Genomic DNA, 12,324 nt, shown 5'->3' on the forward strand with positions numbered 1-12,324 from the left:
CCATTTATCCCCACTCTTTGCTTTCTGTCTGTCAACCAATTTTCTATCCATGTCAGTACCCTACCCCCAATACCATGTGCCCTAATTTTGCCCACTAATCTCCTATGTGGGACCTTGTCGAAGGCTTTCTGAAAGTCGAGGTACACCACATCCACTGACTCTCCCCTGTCAATTTTCCTAGTTACATCCTCAAAAAATTCCAGTAGATTTGTCAAGCATGATTTCCCCTTCGTAAATCCATGCTGACTCGGAATGATCCCGTTACTGCCATCCAAATGCTCAGCAATTTCATCTTTTATAATTGACTCCAGCATCTTCCCCACCACTGATGTCAGACTAACTGGTCTATAATTACCCGTTTTCTCTCTCCCTCCTTTCTTAAAAAGTGGGATAACATTTGCTATCCTCCAATCCACAGGAACTGATCCTGAATCTATAGAACATTGAAAAATGATCTCCAATGCTTCCACTATTTCTAGAGCCACCTCCTTAAGTACCCTGGGATGCAGACCATCAGGCCCTGGGGATTTATCAGCCTTCAGTCCCATCAGTCTACCCAAAACCATTTCCTGCCTAATGTGGATTTCCTTCAGTTCCTCCATCACCCTAGGTTCTCCGGCCCCTAGAACATTTGGGAGATTGTGTGTATCTTCCTCAGTGAAGACAGATCCAAAGTAACCGTTTAACTCGTCTGCCATTTCTTTGTTCCCCATAATAAATTCCCCTGCTTCTGTCTTCAAGAGACCCACATTTGCCTTGACTATTTTTTTTCTCTTCACGTACCTAAAAAAACTTTTGCTATCCTCCTTTATATTATTGGCTAGTTTACCCTCGTACCTCATCTTTTCTCCCCGTATTGCCTTTTTAGTTAACCTTTGTTGCTCTTTAAAAGAGTCCCAATCCTCTGTCTTCCCACTCTTCTTTGCTATGTTATACTTCCTCTCCTTAATTTTTATGCTGTCCCTGACTTCCCTTGTCAGCCACAGGTGTCTCTTACTCCCCTTAGAGTCTTTCCGCCTCTTTGGAATAAATTGATCCTGCAACCTCTGCATTATTCCCAGGAATACCTGCCATTGCTGTTCTACCGTCTTCCCTGCTAGGGCCTCCTTCCAGTCAATTTTGGCCAGCTCCCGCCTCATGCCTCTGTAATCCCCTTTGCTATACTGTAATACCGACACTTCCGATTTTCCCTTCTGCCTTTCCATTTGCAGAGTAAAACTTATCATGTTGTGATCACTGCCTCCTAATGGCTTTTACCTCTAGTCCCCTTATCAGATCAGGATCATTACACAACACTAAATCCAGAATTGCCTTCTCCCTGGTAGGCTCCAGTACAAGCTGTTCTAAGAATCCATCTCGAAGGCACTCTACAAACTCTCTTTCCTGGGGTCCATTTCCAACCTGATTTTCCCAGTCTACCTGCATGTTGAAATCTCCCATAACCACCGTAGCATCACATTTTTGACACGCCAATTTTATCTCCTGATTCAACTTGCACCCTATGTCGAGGCTACTGTTTGGGGGCCTATAGATAACTCCCATTAGGGTCTTTTTACCCTTACAATTTCTCATTTCTATCCATACTGATTCAACATCTCCTGATTCTATGTCACCCCTTGCAAGGGAATGAATATCATTCCTTACCATCAGAGCAACCCCACCCCCTCTGCCCACCTGTCTGTCTTTTCTATACGTTGTGTACCCCTGAATATTCAGTTCCCAGCCCTGGTCCTCTTGTAGCCATGTCTCAGTGATCCCTACAACATCATACTTGCCCATGACTAACTGAGCCTCAAGCTCATCCACTTTATTTTTTATACTACGCGCATTTAAGTACAACACTTTAACTTCTGTATTTACCTCCCCTCTCACATCGGTCACAATTGGCCCTGCCCTTAATTTCTTTTCCCCTCTAGAACTTCTGTTCCCCTTCTTCCGAGAGTCTTTTGCAATATCTCCTGTATTCCCTTTTTTTACCTCATCTTCATATTCACAATTTGTCAACCCCTCCCCCCCACTACTTAGTTTAAAGCCACAGGTGTCGCACTAGCAAACCTGCCTGCCAGAATGTTTGTCCCCCTGCTGTTAATGTTAATGTTTGTCCCCCTGCGGCACGGTAGCGCAGCGGTAGAGTTGCTGCTTTACAGCGAATGCAGCGCCGGAGACTCAGGTTCGATCCTGACTACGGGTGCTGCACTGTATGGAGTTTGTACGTTCTCCCCGTGACCTGCGTGGGTTTTCTCCGAGATCTTCGGTTTCCTCCCACACTCCAAAGACGTACAGGTTTGTAGGTTAATTGGCTGGGTAAATGTAAAAATTGTCCCTAGTGGGTATAGGATAGTGTTAATGTGCGGGGATCACTGGGCGGCACGGACTTGGAGGGCCGAAAAGGCCTGTTTCCGGCTGTATATATATGATATGATATGATATGATAAGATGTAACCCGTCCCTTTTGTACAAGTCACCCCTAGCCCAGAAGAGATCCCAGTGGTCCAGAAATCTAAATCCCTGCTCTCTGCACCAGCCCCTCAGCCATATATTCATACCCTCTATCTCTCTGTTCCTGGCCTCACCAGCACGAGGTACCGGTAGCAGTCCAGAGATAACCACCTTCGACGTCCTACTTCTCAGCGTTTTTCCCAACTCTCTAAACTCCCGCTGTAGCACCTCCTTCCTCTTCCGCCCGACGTCATTCGTGCCCACATGCACAACGACTTCAGGTTGATCGCCTTCCCTCACTAGGATTTTCTGAAGCCGGTCCGTGATGTGTTGAACCCTGGCACCAGGGAGGCAACAGACCATCCTCAAGTCCCTCCTGCTGCCACAGAATCTTCTGTCCGTCCCTCGGACGATGGAGTCACCGACCACTACCGCTCTTCCTGACTTCGGTCTCCCCTGTCGAGTATCCTTGCCAACAGGTCCGCCACTCGGACTGGAACCGTCTTCTGCCCCGACAGTTCCCAAGAGGGTATACCTATTTGCAATAGGCACAGCCACTGGGGTCTCCTGTAGTCCTCGTCCACTCCCCCCTGAAACAGTCTCCCACCTTCGCTCGACCTGGACCCTTGGCGTGACAGCCTCACAATAGGTCCTGTCGAGGAAACTCTCGCATTCCCGGATGGCCCTGAAGTCATCCAACTGCCTCTCCAACTCCACCACACGTCCCTTCAGGAGCTGCACCTGGACACAGTTCTTGCAGGTGTAGTTCCCAGAAGCTCTAGCGACGTCCCTGTCTTCCCACATCCTGCAGGAAACACACTGCACCAACTTTTCCGCCATTACCTTGTGTCTGGCTTAAAACAATTTCCACCCAAAGCGTCACCTATATCTTATCTCCAGAAATGCTGCCTGCGTCACTCCAGCGAAAGAGAGAGAGAGAGAATGAGAAAGAAAAAGAGAGAGGGAGAAAAGAGAGAAAGAGAGGGAGAGAGAAAGAGAAAGAGAGAGAGAGAGAGAGAGAGAGAGAGAGAGAGAGAGAGAGAGAGAGAGAGAAAGAGAGAGAGAGAGAAGGAGAGAGAGACAGACAGAGAGAGAAAGAGGGAGAAAGAGAAAGAGAGGGAAAGAAAGGGAAAGGGGGGGGAGGGGAAGGGGGAGGGGAGAGGGGGGAGGGAGAGGAGGAGAGGGAGAGGGGGAAGGAGAGGGAGGGGGAAGGAGAGGGAGAGGGGGAAGGAGAGGGAGAGGGAGAGATATCCAGCTGGTGAGAGGGTATGTGAGAGAGAAAGACAATGACAAAAGGGAGAGTGCACTGAGCCCATTTTTGGTCAAGTTTAATTTGTGCTCAGTTTGTACTGAACTACTAAAGCACACGTATGACTTGTGCAACAAGACGGGTGAGTCACAGCCCACAGGGGCAAGCCACCGAGCCTGATCCCTGCTCGTCCCCTGAAGACCAGAGAGGAGGGACATCGGATGCAGGAGCAAGGGCCGGTGGAAGAGTGAACCTTCCACGCCCTCAAGGTCGGCAGTGGGAGGCGCCCCAAGGCACGAAGGCTGAAGGTGGCCGGGCAAGGAGAGGAAAGATGGGTCACTGGACGGTCTGGACTGGGCTGACGGCTGGAGGCCCTGCAGCAGCCTGGGGCTCGCCCGGACCGGGCATCGCTCCAGGAGACCGAGCGCGTGGACAGGACTGGACATTGGTAAAGGCGCCAAAACCTGGCGACTCTTGCAAGCGGCCTCGCTGGACTATTTCTGTACACTTTGCTAATCAGCGATGGCTATATTTTACTAAACTGTATGCAAAAATAGAATCTCACTGCACATCTGTATATGTGATAATAACGCACCATTGACTTTATCGCATACCCATCAGTTTCAGTTGGTATCGTTGTAGAAAATTGTACAACCTCTTTCGTAATGGCAATTTTCTGCAGAAACAACAGCTGGGCAATGTCCATATGTATCGTTTGATAGCAAAATTTCCCACTTGTGAGAACAGCCTTTTGTTGTGCGTCCTCTCTCTCTCTCTCTCTCTCTCTCTCTCGCTCTCTCTCTCTCACTCCCTTTCTCTCTCTCTCTCTCTCTCTCTCTCTCTCTCTCTCTCTCTAGTAATCGAGAAACAGAAGAGATTGATAAGTTTCTGAATTTAAAAACTAGGCAAAGGAGACGACATTCTAGTAATGACCAGAACTCACTTCACTACTGCTGTGACAGACCAGAACTTCACATTAATTCAACTATTGTCTGAGAAAGTTGAAAGCAAACAAATTAATCTTGCCAAAAATTAATTAAATCCAAAGAGGTTAATTTGTAACAAAACAATTACAACAGGTACATTAAATGACAAAAACAGTGTTATTTTTGACGGGAATTTACAGATAGGCAGACATCACCCAGGGTCCTGACCCGAAATGTCACCCATTCCTTCTCTCCAGAGATGCTGCCAGACCCGCTGAGTTACTCCAGCTTTTTGTGTCGATCCTCAACTCCTACTGTGCTACATAAAGAGCAGCGACACAGTTTTCAATGGTGCAATGAATGATGATAAATGCCATGAAGATAATAATCACCTTTAATTCATGTGTATGCAGTGTGTTATTTTTACAATCAGTAAGTAATGCTGGTGTGAAATAACCCACAGAATGTATGCAATTAAACTGTCAACTTTTCTAATTGTTAAATTGGAAACTTAATATTGGTTTCGTAGAGATTTTACAATGAAATATAAAGCAAATGATGTGGGGTGTGATATTTAAAATATTCATGACTAGTGATTCTAGGGTAACCTCTTCAATAAAAGGGGGGGGAGGTGAGGGGAGGATGGTGAAAACGCGACAAGGAGGGGGGCTGGGGTTGGAGCCCGGCTCGGAGGGGAGCAAAGGGGTGGAGGGAGGGTCGGAAGAAGGGGGTTTGAAGCAGGGGGGTCGGAAGCAGGGGGTCGGGTCAGAACAAGGGTCACGACCCAAAACGTCCCGAATTTAGGAGGATGAGAGGGGATCTTATCGAAACGTATAAGATTATTAAGGGGTTGGACACGTTAGAGGCAGGAAACATGTTCCCAATGTTGGGGGAGTCCAGAACAAGGGGCCACAGTTTAAGAATAAGGGGTAGGCCATTTAGAACGGAGATGAGGAAAAACGTTTTCAGTCAGAGAGTTGTAAATCTGTGGAATTCTCTGCCTCAGAAGGCAGTGGAGGCCAATTCTCTGAATGCATTCAAGAGAGAGCTGGATAGAGCTCTTAAGGATAGCGGAGTCAGGGGGTTATGGGGAGAAGGCAGGAACGAGGTACTGATTGAGAATGATGAGCCATGATCACATTGAATGGCGGTGCTGGCTCGAATGGCCTCCACCTGCACCTATTGTCACCTGTCCACGTTATCCAGTGATGCTGCCTGACCTGCTGACTTACTCCAGCTCTTTGTGTCAAGGCGGGATTCAGCCTATTTATTCCACATGGAGATCAACCCACTCAAACCTTCTCAGCGGTGCCTTTAGTTTTCTCTCCCTCGGCTTGTAGTACGCCGTGGACGGTCTTACTCAAACTAACTTTCCACTAGTTTCCTGACGGCACCTGCTCAGGCAAACATAACTGGTCATTCTCCGGGACCAGAATGAGGTTTTGCAATTGGCAATTTAATGCTGAAGTGAACATTGCCGCTCAACTCCGTTGTTAATTTGATTTGCAAGGCAACAGCTGTGATCAAGCTTCAATAAAATAAATGGAACATGTTACGATGCGTTTTAAACGGCCTTTTGAAAACAGGATCGTTTGGACATGAAGTGGATTTTCCATTCAGCCTGCAACGGCGGGATATATTTTTGTCCATTACACGATCAGGAACAGACAAGAGCAGAGTACCATTCAGCTCCCCTAAAGAGACCGGACCGACGAGAGTTATTCAGTCCCATTGTTCACTGAACTGAATCACAATTGACATTTGACCCTAATCACAATTACTCAACACATCAAAGCTATCTTAAAGTTGAAGAGCATATCATTCAGAGTCAATAAATATCTTGTGGAAAGGCTGAGTTTCTATTCCCCTCTAGATCCAGTGTTATTGACATTGAGTTTCTTTCAGGCAATGCAGTTGTTAAATCAATCGTTTTGATTGGGTTTTAAACTTCATAATAACACAATCTCTACTTGCTGAGAAACAGGTTAGTTGGGTGGAACTATTTCTCATGAGACAGAGGAGCAGAATTAGGCCGTTCAGCCCATCGAGTCTGCTGCACCATTCAATCACGACTGATCTATCTTTCCTTCTCAACCCCATTCTCCTGCCTTCTCCCCATCACCTTTGATGCCCTTTGAACCAGACGCCGGCAAAGGCTGGTCCTGAATGCAGCAGAAAGCCAAATGATTTTGTACCCACACGATTACGAAAACCTTCACTGCTGCTAAATCGGATGCTTTGCCAAGGTCTTGTGTTTCAAATTTTAAGCTACTAAATGTAAACTGGGAAAAAAAAAAGTAGCTGCATGCTTGGTCCTCTCTCATGCAGTGATCACCACAGAGTATTTTACATTACTCCTCAGTAATTTACCAGCTCAGCCACAAGGATGGCCTTATCACCTGCCATTTTATTATGTATGCTTCAATAAATACTGTGCATCAGTGTGTGGCCCCTGCCACAGATCACAGTGAGCCATATCTTGTGACATCTGGAGATGAAAAAGCAAGGAACTTTAGTAGATGCTGCTTTACAAGGTCAGGCAGCATCTCGGGAGAGAAGAAATGGGTGACGTTTTGGGTCGAGACCCTTCTTCAGACTGCTTTGTACCAGCATCTGCAGTTATTCTCTTACACACGCTGCTTTACAAAGTACTGGCGTAACTCAGCGTGTCAGGCAGCATCTCTGGAGAACATAGATAGGTGGCGTTTCAGGTCGGGACTCTTTCTCCATTTGAGTTGCTCCAGCACTTTGTGTCTTCCCTTGTAATATCGAAACAAAGTGCTCAGCTCAGGAGGAGCTCAGCGGGTCAGAATGAGGAAGGGCCCCGGTCCAAAACGGTGTTCGTCCATTCCCTCCACAGATTCTCCCTGACCACCTCCCTGAATATGGATTTCTCCAACTTCAGGTAACCCTTGCTTTCCCGCTCTCTCCGTCCCTCCCCCACCCTAGTTCTCCAACTACTTTCACTCAACCTCCTGATTAACTTTACTGATATTTTACTGATTGTATGCCTTGTTGTCTGTCACCTTCCCCTCAGCTAACTATGTAGCATTCTATATTTCCTTGATCATCGGCAGCTTTGATCTGTCGTTTTCACAACTTACTGTACAATATCTCTAGTCTCCCTCTCCCCTGACTCTCAGTCAGAAGAAGGGTCTCGACCCGAAACGCCACCCTTTCTTTCTCTCCAGAGATGCCGCCAGTCCTGCGGAGTTACTCCAGCATTTTGTGTCTATCTGCGGTGTAAACCAGCACCTGCAGTTCCTTCCTACATGCCCGAGTTACTCGAGCTCTTTGTTTTGCTCAAGATTGCAGCTTTTGCAGATCCACGTGTCTTCCGTAAATGATAATGTTCGAGCCTTCCACCACTGATTTCACAATGCACACCTTTTTTCTCTCCTTATCCCACACTTTTGTCTTTTCAGCTCTGGCCTTTGTCTAACCATCTGCCAATCAACCTTCACCCCACTCCCCTGTATCCACCTATCACTTGCCCGGCTTTATCCCACCCCCACCTCTCTTCCAGCTCCCCCCCCCCCCCCCCCCCACTCCACACCTTCTACAGTCCGAAGAATGGACCCAACCTGAAACGTCATCAATCCCTGCTCTACAAAGATGCTGCCTGACCCACTGAGTTACTCCGGCACTTTGAGTCGACTCTTGCAATATCCAATTTTGAAGGCGCTATATTGACATGAATGTATGTTAAAACAAAGCTCACTATCATCAGCTCTATACTTGCATTGGATTAGTTGCATTTCAGAAGTTGAATGAATGATGGTTCTGGTCAAACAAAGAATCACTTGCCTTTTCCTAAAGAGTGAAACAAAAAAGTGAACCCTGTAAATACATTGATGGAAGTGCAATGAAAACAGCAACAAGTTGGTACTTTATGTCATATATTTATCTCGCATCAGCAAGCAGCATAACTGGATCTTTAATCATTTCTACCTTGGCACTGGGTGGACTTGAGAAATTTGTGGTACAGAACTCGAAATACACTACTGGGTTTTCATATTTGTGCTTAGAAAGCCAAGTACAGGTGGTAGGTTTCCAAGATAAAGACCCTTACTTATTACCCGTCCTTTTAGGCAACGCTTTAAAACTCACGGCTTCCAATTAATCTCTTCATAATAGCGATAATGGACCTTTTTGAGTCTTTATTCTTCAGCCTCAATTCTTGACAAATAACCAAAATGATTGTTCAACATCCTTTACAGCTGCTCGTACATGTATAATTTTGTAGTAGTATTTTTTACACAAACAGAAAAAAAATAAGTCAACCTGTCACCTATGGCTGTCTTACCTCTTGTTCTACCTGAGAAGAACTGTTTGAACGAAATCCCTCCCCCCCCCCCCCCCCCCTCCACAACAGTGATGATATACAATCTGCAGTTTTGTACTGAACAAATGTCTTTAGAAGATTGGGGGAGAGGCGTGGGGGTGGGAAAAGGAGGATTGGATAATATACTTTTTAAAAAAGTGCGTCTGAAAAAGAACCACTATAGAATAAAATACAAATTTGATTTTTCAGACTAGAAGACAATCTACCATTGGAAAACTGGTAGTGTAAGCACAATTGTTTTTGCCTAATTGTTGCAGACATCAACTCTCCAATGCAATAAAAAAATATCCAGCAAGTATTGTATATGAGACAATTCAGGCTGACCCACACTGTAATGCCACTGGTCTTGAGAAGGGCAGACAAGCCGATGAAATATTTTAGTCCCAAGATATTTGCGTCTTTTGCAGAACTCTTCTCTGGGAAATGAATGGCAGCGATCACAGAGCTTCCCGCAGCTTAGAATCTCAGATGCGATTTGTGCTTCACCAAGTATCTGTGGAGTTAATAACAAATATGCACATTGTCACACAACATTGCCAAAACCACAAGACCACAAAAAAAACAGCTTTTTCCCACGAGTAATAGTTCTATTCAATAACCAAAGTCTGTAGTCTCTTTTTTGCTCTGGTTTATTTCCATCCACACGTTTAGACCGTAATGTTGTATCCTTATTGTTTTGATGTGTTTATGCTTTATTCTTAATTGTTAACGGTATGCTTGTGTTGTCATTTGTGAGCGGAGCACAAAGGCACATTCCTTGAATATGCACATACTTGGCCTAATAAACTTAGGTATTTATTCACAAAATGCTGGAGTAACTCAGCAGGTCAGGCAGCATCTCAGGAGAGAAGGAATGGGTGACGTTTCGGGTCGAGACCCTTCTTCAGACTCACATTCATTCACTCAAATAGTAGAGTTGCGGGTGTAGCCCAGCCCATCCCACAAACTAGCTTCCACCACCCCACTGACTATATCTACACTCTACGCTGCCTCAGGAAGTCAGCCAACATATTCAAGGATCTCTCACGCCCCGGTCATTTTCTCTTATTCCTTCTCTCGTCGGCTAAAAGATACGAAAGCTTGAAAGGACCTGCCACCAGATTCAGGAACAGCTTCTCAGCCGCTATCACACCTTAGAGACAAAGCGCTGAAACAGGCTATTTGAGCCAACGAGTCACCCGCGATCACCCCGTACATTAGCACTACCCTACACACTCGGGACCATTTACACCCGCGATCACCCCGTACATTAGCACTACCCTACACACTCGGGACCATTTACACCCGCGATCACCCCGTACATTAGCACTACCCTACACACTCGGGACCATTTACACCCGCGATCACCCCGTACATTAGCACTACCCTACACACTCGGGACCATTTACACCCGCGATCACCCCGTACATTAGCACTACCCTACACACTCGGGACCATTTACACCCGCGATCACCCCGTACATTAGCACTACCCTACACACTCGGGACCATTTACACCCGCGATCACCCCGTACATTAGCACTACCCTACACACTCGGGACCATTTACACCCGCGATCACCCCGTACATTAGCACTACCCTACACACTCGGGACCATTTACACCCGCGATCACCCCGTACATTAGCACTACCCTACACACTCGGGACCATTTACACCCGCGATCACCCCGTACATTAGCACTACCCTACACACTCGGGACCATTTACACCCGCGATCACCCCGTACATTAGCACTACCCTACACACTCGGGACCATTTACACCCGCGATCACCCCGTACATTAGCACTACCCTACACACTCGGGACCATTTACACCCGCGATCACCCCGTACATTAGCACTACCCTACACACTCGGGACCATTTACACCCGCGATCACCCCGTACATTAGCACTACCCTACACACTCGGGACCATTTACACCCGCGATCACCCCGTACATTAGCACTACCCTACACACTCGGGACCATTTACAATTTTACCGCAGTCCAATTAACCGACAAACCGCTACATCTTTGGAGTGTGGGATAGAAACTGGGGCACCCGGAGAAAACCCACATGGTCACAGGGAGAACGTACAAACGTACGAACTGCAGACACCTGTCGTCAGGATCGAACTTTAGTGCTGAAAGGCAGCAACTCTACCGTTGCGCCTCTGTGCTGCTGTCATCAGACCAGCGAATGACCCTCCCACATGCTAGGTAGTAGTCCCGAGCTTCCAACCTACCTCAATGTGGAAATTGCACTTTTTAAAATCTGCACTTTCTCTGTAACTAGAACACTAGATTGTGACAATATATATCCTGTATGCTGGCATTGTTCTCTTTGCACTACCTGTTGTACTTGTGCATGGCTTAAATCTACTCGTCTCTCTCGCCATTTGACTGGATTGCACCCAAACAAAGTTTTTTACTGTTATCTCGGCACACATGATAATAATAAACCAATATAAAAAGTATTATTAAAGTTACAATACTGTGCTGCTTGATATCAGCACCGACTCAGAGATCAAGCAAGTAATGCAATTCATTCACAGGGCCACGGGTTGGATTTGGACAATGTCTTGCATGTAAAATGTGCTGGACAGTTGCTGTGTAGCTCAGTGAATTCTAGCTCCAGAAATGAGCTGAGATAAACATACTGGCAGACACACTGCAAATGCATCAACACGTATCGCAAAAAAAAGCCTCACCTCATGACTTTTAATTACAACCGGTACACAAATGGTAGTCAAAAAAAACACCCAGTATTGAATCTCATGTAATGATTGAGGGGAAAAGTGAACAAAAACATAACAACATGCAACAGTACAGCACAGGAACAAGACACGGTGTCCCTGCCGAACACGATACCAAGTTAAACTGATCTCCTCTGCCTGCACGTGATCCATATACATCCATTCCCTGCATATATATGTGCTGATCTAAATGCCATTATCGTATTTGCCTCCACCACCACCCCTGGCAGCACTTTCCAGGCACCTGCCATTCTGCAGAAGGAAAAAATTGCCACGAACATCTCCTTAACATTTTGCCTCTCTCACCTTAAAGCTGTGCCCTCTAGCCTTTAACATTTGCAGAATTCAGATCTCAGCATTGTCGCGCACCAGTTCCAGAGACAAAGTCTAATGTCTTTCATGGGGTGGAGGCGAATCGGACTGGACACTACCTTAGAGCTACTGCTTGGGAAGGAACTGCAGATGCTAGTTTACACTGAAGATAGACATAAAATGCTGGAGTAACTCAGCAGGACAGGTAGCACCTCTGGAAAAAAACACGAGGTGATGTTTCGGGCCAAGACCCTTCTTCAGACCGAGAGTCAGGGGATAAGGAAACCAGAGGCATGAAAAGGTTCAGAACTAATCAAAG

The 12,324-nt window shown here is 46.3% G+C and overlaps 1 protein-coding gene across 1 annotated transcript in view; it reads right to left on the reverse strand.

The window, feature by feature from the left end:
* Window positions 1-8,511: 8,511 nt before the first annotated feature.
* Window positions 8,512-12,324, reverse strand: part of cdc73 (cell division cycle 73, Paf1/RNA polymerase II complex component, homolog (S. cerevisiae)) — a 269,047-nt gene continuing 265,234 nt past the window's right edge. The window contains exon 17 of the mRNA XM_078408040.1: window positions 8,512-9,452. Coding sequence (XP_078264166.1) covers window positions 9,416-9,452 — 37 coding nt within the window. The 3' untranslated portion in view covers window positions 8,512-9,415. The remainder of the gene's footprint in view (window positions 9,453-12,324) is intronic.

The sequence above is a fragment of the Rhinoraja longicauda genome, chromosome 11, assembly GCF_053455715.1.
Source record: "Rhinoraja longicauda isolate Sanriku21f chromosome 11, sRhiLon1.1, whole genome shotgun sequence".
NCBI lineage: Eukaryota > Metazoa > Chordata > Chondrichthyes > Rajiformes > Arhynchobatidae > Rhinoraja > Rhinoraja longicauda.